The 19,488-nt window shown below is 43.8% G+C and overlaps 2 protein-coding genes across 2 annotated transcripts in view; one reads left to right on the plus strand and one right to left on the minus strand.

Annotated features, from left to right (window-relative positions):
* Positions 1 to 286: 286 nt before the first annotated feature.
* On the minus strand, positions 287 to 1,930 carry LOC133266354 (transcription factor SOX-17-like). The gene is made up of 2 exons (XM_061447550.1): positions 1,540 to 1,930; positions 287 to 1,214 (listed from the first exon to the last, which is right to left on the minus strand). Exons 1-2 carry the CDS (start codon positions 1,835 to 1,837, stop codon positions 307 to 309), a joined length of 1,206 nt encoding a protein of 401 aa, XP_061303534.1. The 5' UTR covers positions 1,838 to 1,930; the 3' UTR covers positions 287 to 306.
* Positions 1,931 to 4,456: 2,526 nt separating this feature from the next.
* Positions 4,457 to 19,488, plus strand: part of ATP6V1H (ATPase H+ transporting V1 subunit H) — a 287,370-nt gene continuing 272,338 nt past the window's right edge. Inside the window, exon 1 of the mRNA XM_061448478.1 lies at positions 4,457 to 4,467. The gene's annotated coding sequence lies outside the window, so the exon portion shown is untranslated. The remainder of the gene's footprint in view (positions 4,468 to 19,488) is intronic.

Consider the following 19,488-nt stretch of genomic DNA (forward strand, 5'->3'; position numbering starts at 1 on the left):
AACCCAGCATTCTGTACAACATTACAATAGCATGTGGATCTCTAACAAGATCTCCGACTCTGTATTCCACGTGTGTTACTAACATCATGATTCCACAGCAGGAACAGTTTGACATGTCACTGTCGGACGGTAGTGGTAAAACCTGCACCACCTGGACAGCGAAAAGGCGAGTCGCCTTTTAAACCTCGAGCAGGTCGCGGATACCCTGTCAGTTCTCAAGATTCAAATAAATTACATAAATAGGAGCAGGGCTGGGGGCCCGCCCGCAAGTCCGAGCCAAGAAGAGCCGTGTTCCCGAGGAGGCCCTCACACGTCGGGGTAGCCGCAGTAGTACACGGCGGTGCTGGCGTCCGACACGGCCGAGGAGACGGGCCCCACGCTCTCGGCCACGTCGTGTCCGGCGAAGGTCAGCCCCAGCTCGGGCTTGCAGGCGAAGTGCAGGTACTGCTCGAACTCGGTGCGGTCCACCTCGCCCAGCAGCTCCTCCGGCGGCAGCTGCTCCAGCTGCTCCCGGCACGGCGCTGCCTCGGGCGGCGGCGACGGCTGCCCGACGGCTCCCGGCGGCAACGGGCCGCGCCCCGGGCCCGGCGGCTGGCACGCCTGCCCGTAGTAGGCGTGCAACGGCGCCGGGCAGCCCAGCAGCCCCTGCAGCCCCTGCAGCGCGGGGCCCGGGCCCAGCGCCTCGCCGGAAGGCAGGTGCCGGCGCAGCGCCGCGCCCGCCGGACTCTCGCTCGCCGCCGCCGAGTACTCGCCCGCCGCCGCCGGGTGCGGGGCGAAGCCGTAGGGCACCAGCGCGCACTCCTCCTGCAGCCCCGCCGCCAGGAACGGCGCTTCGCTCTCCACCGTGTCCAGCGGCGACGGGTCCGGCGTCGGCAGGCTGTACCCGTCGAAGCCGGCGCCCAGCGGTGGACAGTCCCGGTAGTGGCCCACGCCCGACACCGCGTAGCCCTGCTCGCCGTAGGGCAGGCTCAGGCCCTCCACGCACATCCTGCCGCTGCTGCCGCCTGCCTCGGTGCTCAGCCCGGGCCCCGCCGGCTCCGCCAGGCCGTGCTGCAGGAAGCCGCTCTCCACCCGCTTCAGGCGCTTCACCTGTTTCCGCCGCCGCGGCCGGTACTTGTAGTTGGGGTGGTCCTGCATGTGCTGCACCCGCAGCCGCTCCGCCTCCTCCACGAACGGGCGCTTCTCCGACAGCGACAGCGCCTTCCACGATTTACCTGCGCACACGACCACCGTCAGACCGGCCGCACACGGGCGGGACTCCGCGCCTGGCCCCGACGGCGCCGCCGTCTCGTCCGCAGCCCGGCCCAGAGCCCCGGGCGGGCGCCGGCTTCGAGCTCTCGAACCCGCCCCGCGGGACCCCGGCATATCGGGAACTCCGCACACCTGGAACCCCGGCACAACGGGAGCTCCCGGATCCGCCCTCAGTCCGTGCCCCGACACCCACCCGAGTCCCCCATTTCATGAACCCGCCCGCCGCATTCTACTACCCGCCAGTATCCCGAGCCCCCATCCTCGCCTGCCGGCACCCCTCGCGCTCACCCAGCATCTTGCTGAGCTCGGCGTTGTGCAGGTCCGGGTTCTGCTGCGCCAGCCGCTTGCGCTCGTCCTTCGCCCACACCATGAAGGCATTCATGGGCCGCCGGATCCGCGCCTCGCTCTTGCTCCGGCCGCCCGACGCCCCTGACGCCGTCGCCTCGCCCTTCGCCTTTGCCTCGCCCAGCGGGCTCAGCGACTCTGCCCACGGGCATGGGCCCACGGCCGGCATCATAACGGGCAACGAGCACCGCCCCTGAGCCTGGTCCTCGCTGCTGGCGTAGCCCGCATCGGGGCTGCTCATGTCTGGCTGCGCCGCCGGGGCCGAGAGCTCCGGTGGGGGAAGCGGCTACTCTCGTCGCTCGGGCCCCGCTCGCTGCTGGCAGCCGCTGTCGCCCGGCCCTATTTGAGCGGCGACGCGGCCAATGGGGCCTCGGGGGGTGGGGACACCGGGCGGTGGCGGCGTCTCCCCCTGCGGTGCGGGGCAGCCCCGGGGCTCCTCCCGACGCGGCCGGCACCTGAGCATGTCGAGTGTCTCTGTGCCCAGTACTGCCCCCTTCCCTGTGGAACTGTGAGGGGGGTCGTTCGGGTGAATGGATAGTGCATTCGTAAACGGCGCTCGGAGTTCATTCCCGCTCCCATGGTGGCAGCAGAGAATGGCCCGCCGAGGTCCTGCGCTACCGGCATGTCTTCAGGTAGATATCCACCGGTTACCTGCCCAACCAGAAAAGGAGAACCCTGACCAAGGGGAACGTGACAACGGTGGAAGGTTCAGACTGCTTCCATCAGGAGCCAGATACCCTGTAACTCCCGGAGTGATACAGGCGGCTCACTTGGTGGGCCGGCTTGGAAAGAGACTGCGGAAGAATAAGAGCAGCCATCACCCTGCAGCCTCCTGCCGTCTGGTGTCACCTTAACGAATTTCACCCCTAAAGCTCTAAAATATGTAATTCTAAAAGGGTGGGGTACTATATCCACCGTAAAGCCTATAAAATACATCCGATCTCACTTCTTCATACTTCGTAATAAAGTTACTCAGTATCTGCCAAAAGTGCAAATATTTACTGTATGTAGGGTAAACTGACCTGATTATTTTTTACGTGGGCTTTGCTGCAGGAGTTGCTTGCTGCATTGACTTCTTCAGGAGCTCTCATTTGCCCACCTAAACAAACTTTAAACACAAACAGAGCTTGAAAAGAGTCCTTCACTTCAGAATAAACACAAATTCTATCTCGCTACCATTTATGTTATTTTTTTCCGCACACAAATAAATGCAAAATACGGCGTTTTCACGGGCGCTGTTTAATATTTGCACTGTTATGTGGTGCTATTAAATGCATCGATGCTTATTTGAGAAAGAGCCGAGCTTTAAACTGAAGATCAAAGCGGTTTATTTGGTTAAGGACACCTTTGTTTGGGTGGCCACTTCGATCAAATAAACCAAGATTGTAAGGATCCTAGCTGAAATGAAATGAATGAAAACAGTATCACCATTCACTTACTGTAACATTGAAAATGCCGGTTTGGGCAGAGTAAAACCCGCTCCTTTACATTTGAGAGCCAGTCAAGTGTATTCCCAATATATCCTAAATATTCTAAATGTTTTTCAATTTTCTATGAAGAAGAAAACCTCAGCGACTATCGGTACCTGCGCAAGATAAACATCGGGAGGACAACTACGGCGGCACTTGTGCATTCACACTTTCTGCTTCCCCCTGTTTGTTAGAGATTATAATATATACAATCTATATATTTCCAACCTAATGGTAACCCTGTATTTATCCTTGTTGCGACAAGTCGAAACCGTTGCCAAAATTCTGGTAGCTGCCTAAAATCAAGCAAAGAGCAGCTTTTAGTGTTATTTCCCCCTTCCCCCGTCGAAGGGGAAACGAGAGGCAGCGATCGCAGAGCTCTGCTTTTCTTCTGTCAGATGCTATGAAAAGCAGCGGAGGCGAAAACAATGTTTCTACACATATGGATGTATAAATTGACCTCATACAAGTATTTAACTATCCCATTCTTGCAAAAGTATAATGCGTTCAAAACCGACTGTGAAAGAAACTCATCTGGACGTGTTCCGCTTGCAAACCGACCGTCAACACAGAGCTGTCAAAAATAACCAGGAATGCTTTTTAGGATTTTTTTTTTTTTCTATTAGTTTTCAGTCCCTCGCCTTTGGGGGGCCTCAGGGCACCCCTTATGCTGGTGCGCCAGTGATTTTGATTTATGGCTGAGGCAGTGATATTTCCCGACCCGACGTACCGGGACGCAGAGCCCCAGGGTATGACACACACGGCCGGTACCCAGAGAAAACGCTAAATTTACCAGAATTCGAACCGCGTCTGAGGTGAACTCCCACAGGATGACAGTGTGTGTGTTTTTCCCTCCTGAGACCAGAACACTCAGTTGAGGGGGAAAGTGGGATAACTCCCAAGCGAAACAAAACCTCAGAGGGTCACAACGCACTGCCCGGGAGAGCCTCGTCCCTTTCCCAGCTCCCGCCGTGTCACTGACCCGGCCAAAACCGGCTGCCCTGAATTTTTTCAACCTTTTATTTCTTGTTAAAACGCCAAACTGTCCCTTTCACTCTACTGAGCAGGAACATTCTCGGCAGGCAAGGGAACAAATCCTGCAAGAGCTAGTACTGGAAAAGTTCAGCGGGTTAAGGGACCGCTTGCAAACACGGTTTACAGCAGTTTGGGGGCTGTCACTTCCAGCATAAAAGAAAATGTTTTTCTATATAATGAACACGAGGCAGTAAACTAAGCAAACTGCCCTGACTTTGTTCGGCAGATTTGTGCAAACCGTTTCTACAGCTCATTGATCTGGGATCAAAGAAAGAAAGGTGTGTTTTGAATCGAAGCCGAGAAAGTAAAAGCTCCCTCTTTTGTACAGAAAATGTGGGCAGTTTGTGACCCTTTCAGTGCCCCTGGCGTCATAAGGAGATGATCTCACATATTTTCTCGATTTCTGTTTTGACTCTTTAGGGATTCTTGAATTGTAACATTAAAACACCCCTCACAGCACTGGCTCCCACTGCGGTTGCGCTCTCCACTTCCACCACTCTTCCCTAAAGCGTTTACTGAAGAGCTTCGTCTGACACTCCCGAAACCTTCGTGGTCGCACGACTCCCGGGGTCATTCGTGAACTTTCCCAACCTAACAATGCCGCCGGGAGTTCATCCTCCTGATTTATTGACCTTTTAAACCCGGCGGGGCACGGCGCGGGGATCCTCCGGCCAGAGATGTGTTTCTATTTCAGGTCGGCTGCGGCCCGCGGTGTTGGAAGTGGTGCTCCCGGCGTTATCAGAGCCGACCACAAATGCCACATGAAAAGCAGCAAACATCCGGAGGGCTTCCTGCAAACCAAGCAGTTTCTCAAGACAAGAGCCTCCCCCCCCCCCTTTAAAAAAAAAAAAAAACCCACGTGTGTTTAAAGGCAACACGCTTTGCCTCTTTAAAGTAGCTCAAAAACACTAAATGAAACCAGCCCAGCCCGATAACGCTGCACAGGGGAAGAGATCCCCCGAATGAAGGCATGAAGGCTTGCCGAGAGTTAGGAAAGTGTGTGTACCACCGAGGTCCTCGTCAGGAATGACTCTACAGCCAAGTAATAGTCCCCAGTTAAATAGTTGCTGCTTCTCATGAGTTAGTTTTATCTGCAAATTGCATTCTATCAAACGGACCCAAAACCCCAAACCAGAAAAAACTCGCCGCTCACAACCAGAGCGGGAACGCTGCCGTGGAAACCCGTACATCGCCAGGGCTGGGCGGCTGCTGGGTGAGACGACACCCCGGGGCAGCCGCCGACCCCTCACAACGCGGTACCTGCAGCTTTGCGCGGCTGCGCTGCGCTGCGGAAGCTGCTGTGTCCCCGCGTGTTAGGGCAGAAGGGCGTTTCCCACTCCAAGGTAAGAGCGCTTTTGCCTCCCGATGGACACGAGTGGGGTTCCCCCAACGCCGAACCCCCCGCTCCGGGCAGCAGATTGGAGGCGAGACGGCCCCTGCGCTGCAGCCGGCGGGCTTGCGGCCGGGGCAGGCAGGGCAGGACTTCCCTGGGGGTCTGACAGCTGTCCCGCAGCCCTCTCTGGGCCGCCTGGGCGAACTTCGGAACCGATCGGACTGGAGGCACTGAGATGCCGTTCATTTATCCGCAGAGGGGCTCCGTCTCAAGCAGACACCCCGGGGTCGGTGCAGGGACTGCAGTGCTGTCCCTTTAGCGGTCACAGCCGAGCACACGGGACGTTGCAGAGTCCTGGACCACCTTCCCATTCTCCTATCCTTTTTTCTCTGTGGTAGGAAATACTTTATACATATACAAATACAAAAACGACATCTTGACATCTGTCATTCTTCCAAGTACATAGGGGCACGTACCATGTGTCACGGCACTGAAAGACAGTCAGAAAATTTCCTTGTCTGAAGGAAATGGCTTTTCTGTGAAGTTACTGAGGTTTTGCACCTCTGCTGAACCCTGGCAGTGCCCAGTATATGGAGCTGAGGTACTGGGGAGGAAAGAACCTCCACCGTGCCTGCTCCTAGGAAGGAGTTAACTCTGACGCCGCCGGGACTGCTTGGGCTTTGGTTTGGCTTTCATTCGGCTGCAACGGTTTCCCTACATCAGTCTGAAAACATAAATCATATGTATGGGAATCAACGGGAAATGGCATGTTTAACTCACACGAGTGCGAGGTACTTCTGTAATATCTATTCCAGTTAGACAGTACGTGGACCCAAACAAATTCTGATAAAATCAACGGCAAATGCTTCTCAGTTTAAATTACATTGAAAGGAAGCCTAGAAATAGCACTTTCCTCAAACCGCTAAGAACACAACCTAGATCTGAGTCTCATCACACGTTACACTCATAAATGCTCCTTTAACATAAAGATTAATTATTGATCACAGACCTGTTTCATTTTCCTCTGTAATATGAAATTCCAACAATTTGATTACACAAGGATATTCTGATTTCGGTACCCCTCAGTTTAAGAATTAGTCACGAAGGACCACAAAGCAGTCCAATAGCCAGAGCGAAATAAACCCCCCAATACTGAATTTCCAAGAACAGAAATTCTGTTAGCTTCCATACTTAAGCACAAAGAAGTTAAAAAAAAAAAAAAAAAAAAAAGAAGAAAAAGAAAAAACTGCTTTATACAATGCTGGAGCCACTCCAAAAGATCAGGGATCTGAACTAAACAATTTGGCCAAGCCTCTCCTTATACTTATGCTGGTTTTATGTCAGCAGAGCTACTGCAGAGTTGTGCTAATATAAGATTTATTCTGACATGCTAAACGCTAAAGTGACAGCTCAGCAAAGGACAAGTCACGTAACTGTACTGTTAAAAAGCTGACCCTAGTTACACTGGAGTGAAAAAGATTTCTTCATTGGCATCATTCAGCTTCCAGAATATCCTTAACAAGTCCAGAAGAATGAATATCGAAAGATAATCTCTAGGAGGTAGGCTCTGCTACCATATATAACACTACTTCAGTCTTGTAATGTGTATCTGTATATTGCTCTTTTTAGTAGGCAGCAATATTTCTCAGCAATTTCAAAGTGTAAAGTTCTTGGTCTTTAGCCAGAATTAAGCTGTTATGTTAGACAAATGAGAAAGTAGCTCAGCCTCGAGCTGGGCAGTTACTGCTCCAGCATGCCAATTCGTTAGGGTCACAGAAGAGATGAGCTAGGATTTTAGCAGGTGGAAATAATCCTACACTAGCAGTTTAACAGAAGTTAGTGATACTAACAAAACTATTAAATGACTAAATCCATACATCAGTGGCTTGCCATCTGCAGTTCTGATGAAGCAGCAGTGTTGAACAAGTAAGATCAAAGAGTAATTAAGAATGGATTTAAATCTTCAGCAGCACTAAAGCTGAATAAATAAAACCTTCCAAGATGGACAATATGATACATTTATTTTGAAATATATTGCCAACCCCTGAAATTAGACAGTGGTAATGTTGTTTAAAAATACTTGTTCTGTTACATCACCTAAAAGGGCATTTGCTATAACCAAAAGATATGAACACAAAGTTTGATGCTGGTTTTGCCAATCAAAACATCAAATTGTTTAAAGCTGTCATTTGAAAATTTGCCCAGTGGAAATGCTCTGGATTTTCACTGTATCTTTGCATCTTTGCAGTTGCATTCTGTGATTGAGTGCACTACAACTTTTGATATCTGACAATTACCTAGATAAATAGACTACAAAAAGGAAAAATCAGGCAGTTGGGAGCTTTGAGAAATGAACTTGGTTTCATTTCCTGATGGCTGCAGCTGTGTGGTTTTCCCATATTTATTTTCCTTGAGTACTCTTAATGCATAAAGTGATTTTTAATTTTTATATTAATTATTTTAATATTAATGTATGATTTTAATATAAATTAATGTTCCAGCGATGTTCCATTGAAACATTAAATAAAGTTGCAGATTGTAAAAAAAACACCTGCACATCTTCCAAATCCAAAGCAGCAAATCTGATCCTGTTTCTAACCCGTTTTACCAAACTTGCACCATTTTCAGTGGCAGACATCTGCTTGCTTTATAGGGCACAATGAAGTCTACAGTTTCTCTGCCTAGAACCCATTAATATTGAAGATTCTGAACACCTTTGACTACCACTGAGCCATGAGAGAGAAAGGAAGAGCCCCTCATGGGATCATGTCTGACACACCCGGCAACTAAATGCGAAAGACAACTAAGCTGCAGAAAGCTCCAAGCTAGGTTGAACAATGCAGGTTCATTTGTTTTTTTTTTTTTTGATCCAGTCGTTATTACTTGGGCTTGAGGTATGTTTAGAATTATCTAGCTGCAGTTCAGCGGTCACACTTATTTTCTGTTTGAATCAAACCTAAGACTGAAAGTCCCCCTTCCTCCTGCTTTGTCCCCTTAACATCACCTTTTTATCTTCACAACAGCCTTTGGAGGGTATTTACTGAAAGGATGAGAGAGCACTTATCACACAGAACTGAAAACTTAAAAAAAAAAAAAACCAGACCCAGGAATTTCAATAAACTTACACCGTAGATAGATCAAGAACTAGAGATCCTCACTCCTACTGCAAACAACCTGTAAGATCTAAGACGATTTCTACCCAGCTGTCTCCAGTTTACCAGTCCCATTAAGACAGGACGTCTGTTTAATGGGGGTCTAGATTTAAATGTGAGAACATTCAATTTAGAAACCTTGCTTCAATGGCAAACTTAATGACCTTCTCAGCTTATAAAAATTCAGTCAAATTTTAGGAGACTGTTTAGTAGTACCCAGATGTACCATGTTGACAGCTCTCTACCATTAAAGTCTGGAGATACCTGAATTAATGAAGCAAAATGGATGACTACAGAGCTTTAATTTCTGGGTTTACATGTTTATAAATATAAGTGTTACAAAATCAAAGCATATTCATGGGTTGTTTTTTATCAGACCTGAATCCTGCAAAAAATACATGTAGTATGTAGCTCAGCACAAGATAAACTGAAAAATGCCTAAGAAATATTAACCAGCTACACTGGTGATTTGCTAAGGCCAGAGCTGGAACTGAAGCACACCAAAATTATCTTACACAACTGCAGCCGGTCTCCTGCTTTCCCTCCTATTTAATGAAAAATGGCAAGATTTACTATTGCAAGCCCTATGCCACTTCAGGAAACAAACACAATGAATGAGTGCTGACGGTTGCTAGCAACACTTAAGGTGCCAGTGCATGTGGGTGTTCAAGTACTGCGGCAGTCCATTTAAAAATCAAATGTGAGCTAAGCCAAGCCAAACCACCGAGGTAGTTCAGTTGACAACCACTCAACCACTCACCAGAGGGAGCCCATTTTCCCCAAAAGCCAACATTTGCAGTACGGCCAACCTGCTACCTGCTGGGGCCTCAGAACTACCCCTCTAATAACTTTGCAGCTGCTGGGAGCAGTAACTACCAGCTAAGGGAGTCATGCAGACATACCATGAACAGGAAAGTACAGAGCTCTAAAGGATTTTGTAGCTGCTTGATTAATACTTTCTACAGTATGGAAGGTAATTTAATGAAGAAGATGCTGCCTTTCAAACGGAACATTTCAGAGGGAAGCCAGTCATATATCTGCAGCATGTCACTGACAGTTGTAGACTGTCACATTTTATGTTGTCCTAAGTAGCTTTCTCAACTCTGTTTGTTAGACTACATATGTGATATATTGCTGTTGAATACTTCAAGCTAGGTTCTTGCAAGAGAAGTATTACTTTTTCAATAGAAAAATAAACATTTTTCAAAGAAAGACACTTCTCACTTTCTCTTTCCTCAAGAGGAAGAGCCAGCCTTCTAATGCATTAGCAATTCTCACATATTCTTTAAAGACCAGCTGAAGAAACTAGAATAATCTAACTCACATTGCAACTAAGCACAGAAGAAAAAGCCTGATCTCACAGCTAACACTAGAACATGTCCTTTTCAGGAAGGACCTGCAGCTCCTTCCAGGGCCAGACTGTGTGTGCACGCTCACTGTTTGGAACAGGGCATATTATAGAGGCTTCTTGGCAGCTTCCAGAACCTGACAGAGCTGCAAAAGTTGCTTTTTGTTTTTGTTTTAATCTTAGGCCAGCTAAACAAAAGATCCGTTTAGCAGTAAAACCATGCTGCTGCCTATCTAAACAGGAAAACCTTGCTAGTGAAGATGAAGTTACATCAGCAAGCATGTGTTTCTGGCACTAAAAGATTACCTACTCTTGCATACCTCCTGCTATCTGTCCTTTTTTCCCTTCAATGTCCTGAAATATTCTGAAGTTGCTACTTTTGCTTTTAGTGTCTTCCTTGTTCTTTACATGTCTGTTTCTTACTTCTCAATTAATAGATTTCCTCTGCATTTTCCTTTCTGCAGATAATCCTAGCCAGCAGTCAGTAGATGCCACAGCACAGACCTGACCTTCTGGTAAGTAAACATAGAGCCCCACTGACTATCTTCTTTCTATAAAAAGTAAATCTACCTGTTCTATCACTTTTTGTTGGGGGTGTATAGGTTTTTAAATCTCCCTTTTCCAACAGTGCAGCCACACATTTTTTGGCCACTTGAGTCAATAGCAAAATCCAAGCAACAAAGTTCTGATCTGGTGTACATAAGTTGTTAATTAATAGTTGTATGAATTATTTTGAACTAACTCTCAGGATTTTCTTTGCATCCTGTAGCTTCAGAAACATTTTTAAGTACAGTCAGCTCATTTGTACTTAAATATGTGGTTAAAGAACTAAGGCTGGATATATCATCTCTCTTTGCAAGGCTTCCATACTAACAGAGGCTTACTAGCCCATCAACTTTCCCTAAATAGATACTGAATCTTAACACAGCACTGGCTAGACACTAGCCTATCAGAACCTCACTTTACAGGAGCATGTTCAGAGATTAATCTGAACTTGGAACAAGTAGATAAGATAAAGTTACTCAGTTACTAAATTTTATACAGACATAAGTACGGAATCTGCAGAATCCCTTTGACAGATGCATACAGGGTTTATGTTTACATCTCAAGAAATCTCTTGCTGCTAAGCACAAAAAATGGTAAAATATTCAATACATTTTTTTTTTTTGCCACTAAACAGTTAAGTTACAGAACATTTGATAGGATGCTTATTGGTTTTATTTATGTGTTTATAAACCACAGCCTCTTATGTCATTGGCCCAGCCTGAAATTTCAAGTTTCATGTTTTGAAGTTTCCTTAATTAAAAGCAGTTACTGCTGCATGTAGTTACTTGCAAGCAGTTAGCAAACATACATTGTCATTTTCTTATGCCAAGAAAAAGATAATTCAGTTATTTTTTTCTTTGCCAGAGATTTTCAATAAAAAACAAATTTAAGGAATCTGTATTTGAAAGCTAGTAGATAGTGGTATGTGCTCTGAGGCTGTCCCAAACAGAAGCAGAAGATTACTTGCACAAACCTTGCAGAAATGCTTTCACAGTTAATTACTTGTACTTGCACACATTGAGTTTATTGGATTAAAATCATAGTGATGAGAAGAGGTATATGATACATTTCTTATTGTAGTACTACCATCAAAACCTAATAATGTGCAACAGTGACTGATTAGATAGCAGGAATGGCACTGCTTGAAAAAAACCTCAAATAACATGCAATACTGATGTATATGGTTGCAAAGATGTATACTTATTTAGGATTAAAAACTCAATTATTATAAAGCTTAGGGACACAGACTGCTTATTATTGCCAACTTTTACAAAGTACAGATTATTTTTAACACATTATTATTACCCACATAAAAAGAGTTTATAGGTTCACATATATTTAATGTGATTTCATCCACAGAATAGCCATACATTAAGTTCATAGTTTATATAGGTGTAGGTCAAAATCTATCCCACAATACTGAATGAAGAGGTGAGTAGAGTTATCTGTATCACAGAATTTGATAGCAAATATTATAAATAAATTACTTTTTCAGCTCTGTAATTGTCATTGATATATCTTAGTAAAGAAGTTAGTTAAATACATTTCTACAGAAAAGGTTTAAATGATAATGTGATTTAAATACATTATATGGCACCAGAAGTAATTTGGATGTATCACTGGGAAGATCACAAAGTGTTCAAGGTTACGTTTTAAATTTCTAGCCAGAATCAATAAATCTATCCTGGTTACTTTACAAGCATGATGCATTCACTAGGGAAACTTTTCTTTCAAGAACCAATTATTACCTTCTCCACTGTTAAAAATAATTAAAAAATGGCTAACCATCTGGAATCCCAGCAAGAGGTTTGGAGGCAAGGTTAATAGTGTTCACACACTTTTCCAGAAACTAAAAAAAAAACATTCAGAGTCAATTGTATAAATTCCACAGCAACATATTATTAAACCCTCAAATTTCTTAATCTGAAGTGATTAACCACCTCTTTGGATAAATCTAGGAGGAAGACCTTTGACCAGGCCTCAGTTCCATGGAATAACTGCATGTCTCAACAGAATTGTGGTCCAGCAAGGAAGAAGCTGAGAACTACCATTTCAGAAGATTCTGAAGGGTCTACATCTGAGAACACCAAGATCACAAAACTAGCTGCAGATTAACTCCTTTCTCACAAGCTGAAGTGGACAATATTTTGAACATCCACTTTAGCAAGAACTAAAGCAAGATTCTAAGGGGTGATTCGGAGAAAACTCCTTGAGAGTTCCTATGTGACTGCAACACTTGATGATTATTAGAAGTTGTGTTTATCAGGCCTCTACCTACTGCTCTTACCTAATAATTGAGGACATTTCCAAACCTCTTTTTTTTCATACCATTGCACCACAAAGGATATTTATATGCTATTTTTCATCCAACAATTGCTTCATAGACATATGTTAATATTGCTAACACTGTTCTGGACCTTTGGGAACTCAGGACAAACAGATGCCCTAACTAACCAGTCCAAAGTTGCATCAGAGCAGAAAAAGGCTGTGGATTGTGTGCCTCTCCCTTTCCCCTCTCCAGTTTTAAGTGCCTTTCCATGCTGAACCTAAAGGTACTGGTCTCAGACTCCCTTTCTGTCATGTTTCTACTAAAACTGGGAGAATCAGGGCATCATTAATTAAGGCTAGCAGATTTACCTTCGGTAGGATGACTAGTCAGGGATTAACAGACGAATTACAGCCAATTGGGAAAAGAGTGATCAATGGTACAAAAGAAAATTAGGAGTTAGGAACTCAAACCAAATTTAAACCTTCACTTCTACTGCACAATCTGTGAGGTATTCTGGAACTGCAGTTTAATTCTTTTTTAACCTTGATTACCTTTTTCCACACTGATCCTAGAAAACTGTAAAGTGGCAAATCACATAGATAGGACAAAAATGGCGATATCTGTATATAAATAAGCACTTACTCTTTAGTACATAATTACTACGTAATCAATACTACTGTACTTGATTGTTTTCATTATTTTCATGACAAAAAGTGCACTGCCAAGCTGAAGCTTGATTTTCATAGAATCATAGAATAGTTAGACCTGGAAAGGACCTTAAGATCATCTAGTTCCAACCCCCCTGCCGTGGGCAGGGACACCTTACACTAAATCATATCACCCAAGGCCTCGTCCAACCTGGTCTTGAACACTGCCAGGGATGGAGCATTCACAACCTTCCTGGGCAACCCATTCCAGTGCCACACCACCCTAACAGGAAAGAATTTCCTTCTTATATCCAACCTGAACTTCCCCTGTTTAAGTTTTAACCCATTACCCCTTGTCCTATCACTACAGTCCCTAATGAAGAGTCCCTCCCCAGCACCCCTATAGGTCCCCTTCAGATACTGGAAGGCTGCTATGAGGTCTCCATGCAGTCTTCTCTTCTCCAGGCTGAACAGACCCAACTTCCTCAGCCTGTCTTCATACGGGAGGTGCTCCAGGCCCCTGATCATCCTCGTGGCCCTTCTCTGGACTTGTTCCAACAGTTCCATGTCCTTTTTACGTAGAGGACACCAGAACTGCACACAATACTCCAAGTGAGGTCTCACAAGAGCAGAGTAGAGGGGCAGGATCACCTCCTTCGACCTGCTGGTCACACTCCTTTTGATGCAGCCCAGGATATGGTTGGCTTTCTGGGCTGCAAGCACACACTGAAGCCGGCTCATGTTCATTTTCTCATCAACCAACACCCCCAAGTCCTTCTCTGCAGGGCTGCTCTGAATCTCTTCTCTGCTCAGCCTGTAGCTGTGCCTGGGATTGCTCCAACCCAGGTGTAGGACCTTGCACTTGGCATGGTTAAACTTCATGAGGTTGGCATCAGCTCACTTCACAAGTGTGTCGAGGTCCCTCTGGATGGCATTCCTTCCCTCCAGCGTATCAACCACACAGCTTGGTGTCATCGGCAAACTTGCTGAGGGCACACTCAATCCCACTGTCCATGTCACCAACAAAGATGTTAAACAGGACCAGTGCCAACACCAATCTGTGAGGGACACCACTCGTTACTGGTCTCCAGCCGGAAATTGAGCCATTGACCACAACTCTTTGCGTGCGGCCATCCAGCCAGTTCTTAATCCACCGAGTGCTCCACCCATCAAATTGATGTCTCTCCAATTTAGAGACAAGGATGTCATGTGGGACAGTGTTGAACGCTTTGCACAAGTCCAGGTAGATGACATCAACTGCTCTACCCCTGTCCATCAGTTCCGTAGCCCCATCATAGAAGGCCACCAAACTGGTCAGGCAGGATTTCCCCTTAGTGAAGCCATACTGGCTGTCACCAAGCACCTTGTTGATTTTCATGTGCCTTAGCATGCCTTCCAGGAGAATCTGCTCCAAGATTTTGCCGGGCACAGAGGTGAGACTGACTGGTCTGTAATTATCCAGGTCATCCATTTTCCCCTTGTTGAAAATGGGGGTTATATTTCCCTTTTTCCAGTCATCGGGAACTTCACCTGACTGCCATGATTTTTCAAATATGATGGCCAGTGGCTTCACAACTTCATTTGCCCGCTCCTTCAGGACCCGCGGATGGATCTCATCAGGACCCATGGACGGATCTCATCAGGACCCATGGACTTGTGCACATATTTTAAACAAGTGCCAACAGCTCTGACTACAAGAAAAACAAACTAGAAAATAATGAATTTTCAACTGATTCTGCTAATGGATAAGTGAATAAATCAGATGTAATTATTACCGTTATAGATTCTGTTTGATGCCAAAACATATAAGATACAAAACTCTTAGGAAAAAAAAAAACATTTAAAATATTGAAAAATTAATTTTACAAGGAAACACTAAAACTTGGATAATAGAAACAATCTTGGCCATTTGGTAAGAAAACATTTTTACCTGTTTATAAAAATAAAACAATTGATATTGCTGACTTGGTATAGCTGAAATTTGAATTTGGATTATTTCTTTTGACCTTTTGTCATTTTGTTTCCACAGTGATTCCATACAGACTGATTTCAGGCTCTTCACTTAGGGATTTGAGATAGTTTATTAAAGATAAGTATGAAGACTCCCATGGGAAAAAAAAGAACCTTTTTTTATTTTGCATTTTTAAACTCTGGGTTGTGCCACTTGCGAATTATTAAACTAGAGCTATAACCCCCTCGAGCAACATCTCCATTTTTGTGATAAGGATTCCTTTGTATACAATTTACATAGAAGTTTTGATATAATTCAGGGTAAAGTCCTCTATAAATATGTATAGTCATTAGAGACACACATGCTGCTTGCATTAAGTTTCACAGATATATTAGTAAAACTTACCCAGCTAAAAAAAACCCAACACAGTAATGTTTTCATAAGTATTTACTTTGTAAAATGAAAATCAGAGATTGTTTATCAACAGTTCACTATCAGAATGGAAGGACAAATAGCCTGGTGCTTTATAGAATCATAGTCTCGTAGAATAGGTAGGGTTGGAAAGGACCTTAAGATCATTTAGTTCCAAGCCCCCTGCCATGGGCAGGGATGCCTCACCCAAGATCATGTCACCCAAGGCTCTGTTCACATGGATCAACCAGTAGGAAAAATAAGGTTTTTACCAAGCTGACTGATAGAAGATCCCAGCAAATGAGGAAGGCATCAAGAAATTTCAAGAACAAGACTGTAATTAAAATTATCTTGAAAACTACACAAATGGCCTAAACAGAATAGGATAAAATTCAACATGGACAAATGCAAGGTATTTTAGTGAGATAGGAATAATCTATGTTAAAGGTGAGGAAATTAAAAGCAAGCAGCAGTACTGAAGAAAAAGATTTGGGGGGTAGGTGGCAATTTAAACACCAGTCAACAATGCCACTCTGCTGGGAGGAAAAGAAGAGAAACCCCTCCTCACAACAGGCTATGTAGATATGTATGTTCTCTACAGCCTGTGAAGTAGCCTTTCTTTTCTTCTAGGAGGAGGCAAAATGACATTCTTCATGTTCCTAGATGGCTGGTGCAGTTTAGACTTATATCCATAGAGGACAGGACAGAAAATCATGACATATTTAAACTTCATTAAGGAAAATTTAGCTTTAATAGTAAGAAAAATAGTCTAAAGAAGGTGAAGATACCAAAGTGTTAGAATATGTTGCCTATGGGGAACACAAAACACTTTAGTTTTTATAAATAGAGACCAAATAAGTTTCAAAAACAGGCTGGCAAACATCTGTTACAAATGGCAAACCTACAATTGATCAGGTCACAGAATCATGGCATGTTTGAGGCTGGATGGGACCTCTGGAGGGCATCTGGTCCAAACCTCCTGCTCAAGCAGGGACACCTAGACGCAGTTGCCCAGGACCATGTCCAAATGGCTCTTGAATATCTCCATAGATGGAGACTCCACAACCTCTCTGGTCAACCTGTGAGAGGGCAGAATAGTCAGCCCTTGAAGTTCTTTCTATCCTTAGTTTTCTAAATGTTAATGAAAAATTATGATAATTTTTAGATTTGACTCTAAATGTTATTTTTATTTCAGTCCACATTTAAATCCTTGTTTTAACATTTCATTTTCATAGTATGGCATTGTTCATTTAGAAATTGGTATTCAGAAACAGCAGAGAAGACAAATCATGTCCCGTGTTACACTGAGCCCTCAACAATACTTAATAATCCTTATCAAGTAGATCCTTAAAACAGTGAATTCACCAAGCTAACCTTAAAGTTTCTTCCATGGAATAAAAAAAAAAAAAATAAAATTCAATAATTAAAATTCAATAAATAAATCTTACACCCAGGAACTATGCAAAGATGTAATCTCTCAGCAGTGTTCCCTTTGAGAAAAAGTTAAAATTCTGCAATTCTGATTTTACATTATGCACTCAGATTACGCTAATTCCTCACAGTTTTATTTTCAACCTCATGCATAAAGTACATTAGTCCTATTGGTCAGTCTTGCAATGAAGAGAAGGCAGGTGTGCCAGTCATTTTAGATATCAAATGAGCTATTTAGTATTTCCAGTGAACAGGACAGAACAAATCTTCTGCATACACGTTAACAAATTGCTCACAAAATGTGGTGAAAAACTAATATTGAAAATTATAAGGGATACAAGAAGTAAGTGTATGTTGAAAATCTTATTTTTCAAGTGAGCTTAAGGAAGTTTTTGTAACTCAAATTTAATGTTGGAGTTAAAAAAATTAAAATCAGTACTCAAGTTTGAAAGCCATCATGAAAAGAAAGTGACAGAGATAACTTTCAAGGAAGCATACAGTTTCTTCCTCTCTTTTTAATAATCCAGAATCATATATGTTTAGTATTGACCTTGCAATTTATATCTAAATTCATGATAGATCACAGGTGATTAACATCTCTGTAAGCATCTCTATTCTACCATAGTTCTGGTTTAAGATATTTTGCTACATCCTAGAATACCTTTCCTAAATAAACTCCAGGAGGTAAATACTTAAGACAATAGCAAATGGGGGGTGAATGAATGTAAGAACATCAAAGGATCTCTGAGGGAGCTGAACTACAAGAGAAGCTTTGAACCCAGGTTAAAATGTCACAGGGTGCTACCTGAGCACTGCATTTATCAATTTAATTCCTTCAGAATCAACAAATAAACTTTGTGACAGAGGTAAAATTTAAACCTCTATTTCTTTCTTAAAGCTATCTTTGAAGTTACTTCATACCTTAATGTATAACTACCATTTGACAAACATGTAAAAAAATTTCCTTCCAAAGTAATGAAAAGATGCAATCATACCAAGTCACAGACACACCTCCCCACAAGAAAACTCAATTATCACCAAATGGCAGAATAACAGCAAAATTATTTTTAATTTTATTAAGAATTTCAGGAAATAGATACCAGTTTTCTACTCATGTAGTGTACCTCTCTTCCCAAGATGAATACCAACAGCATTAGGGAACTTTATCTAACAAAGTAAATAACACTGAAGAAACTCAATTCATGACAAATTCACAGCACTAAACAACATGCCCAGATTTATCGATCAACCTTTTAAAGTAGGAACTTAAAACTGTGCTTGTGAATCTAAGTATTAGCAGCTAAAGCCTGGCTTGCATTCTTATTTGTAGTTTAAACAACAAAGATTTCACTCCTACCAGTTGTTTATACAGTAAGTCATAACTGAGATGTGTTTCTAAAAGTCCCTCCCCCACCCAAATCACTCTTTTTACTGAGGTATCTGAACACTATTTTTTAATTTGTTAGGTCTTGGTACAATCCTATCCAATGCAAAATGCTAAGTCTCAAACCCTCCCTGTCTACAAAGTGAAAGGATGGGCAGACAGCCCCAGTTATTGTTTTGCTTTTTCCCCTCCACTTTGACATTGTCTGAACTCCAGCAGACAATACCAGCTTCTGATGTACAATGAGGAGGGCAAGGAAAGGGAAGGTCACTTTTCTCATGCTTCCCATAATTAGAAGAGGCAAAGAAAAAAACAGGGGCCTGTGACTATGCAATTGTAAATTAGCAAAAGTCATATATTTTTCAGAAGATGGAGGCATAGGAATAAATACACTGGATGGATATATCGTCATTCAGGATGTTAACTATTTAGAAAGGGTACCAGTTTTGTAGTGAGAATTCTTAGTTCTCTTTAAAAACCCAAGTGACTTGTGTTTCTTTTTTCTCTCCCAGAGTGCACCAAGAATGCTCCCAAGAGCTAGAGAATACAGTAAGTTTTAAAAGTTCTGGTAACAGTCACAGTTTTAATAACTCACTGCTATACTTAGGCGTGTACATTCACAGCACCAGCCACCGCATTTTCCACTTGCTGAAGAGACTAATGCCAAATCCCCCATAAAAATGTGGCTTCAGCAGAATCCTATGACTTTACGTTTGCAATTCTATTTCAGCCTGCTGCCCTTAGGTGTTTGGAATCAAGTCAGCCAGGATTTTAACTGGGAAGAATGTAAAATACACAGTAGTTATTACTGAAACAGACATGGAATTGACATTGAAACAGTAGATTTCTGGAATCTTGTTTGTTTTATACTGTGAGGATGGTGAGGCACTGGAACAGGCTGCCCAAGGAAGTTGCA

This window comes from Pezoporus flaviventris, unplaced genomic scaffold (genome assembly GCF_033815535.1).
Source record: "Pezoporus flaviventris isolate CSIRO_AGI_PZ_B2104156 unplaced genomic scaffold, CSIRO_AGI_Pfla_v1 ptg000007l, whole genome shotgun sequence".
Lineage (NCBI taxonomy): Eukaryota > Metazoa > Chordata > Aves > Psittaciformes > Psittacidae > Pezoporus > Pezoporus flaviventris.

What these genes read in the sequence shown, in the direction of transcription:
- LOC133266354 (XM_061447550.1), bottom strand. Translation starts at nt 1,837, where the DNA reads ATGAGCAGCCCCGATGCGGGCTACGCCAGCAGCGAGGACCAGGCTCAG. An exon ending in CGAGCTCAGCAAGATGCTGG is followed by an intron (nt 1,215 to 1,539) that starts GTGAGCGCGAGG and finishes TCGTGTGCGCAG; the next exon opens with GTAAATCGTGGAAGGCGCTG.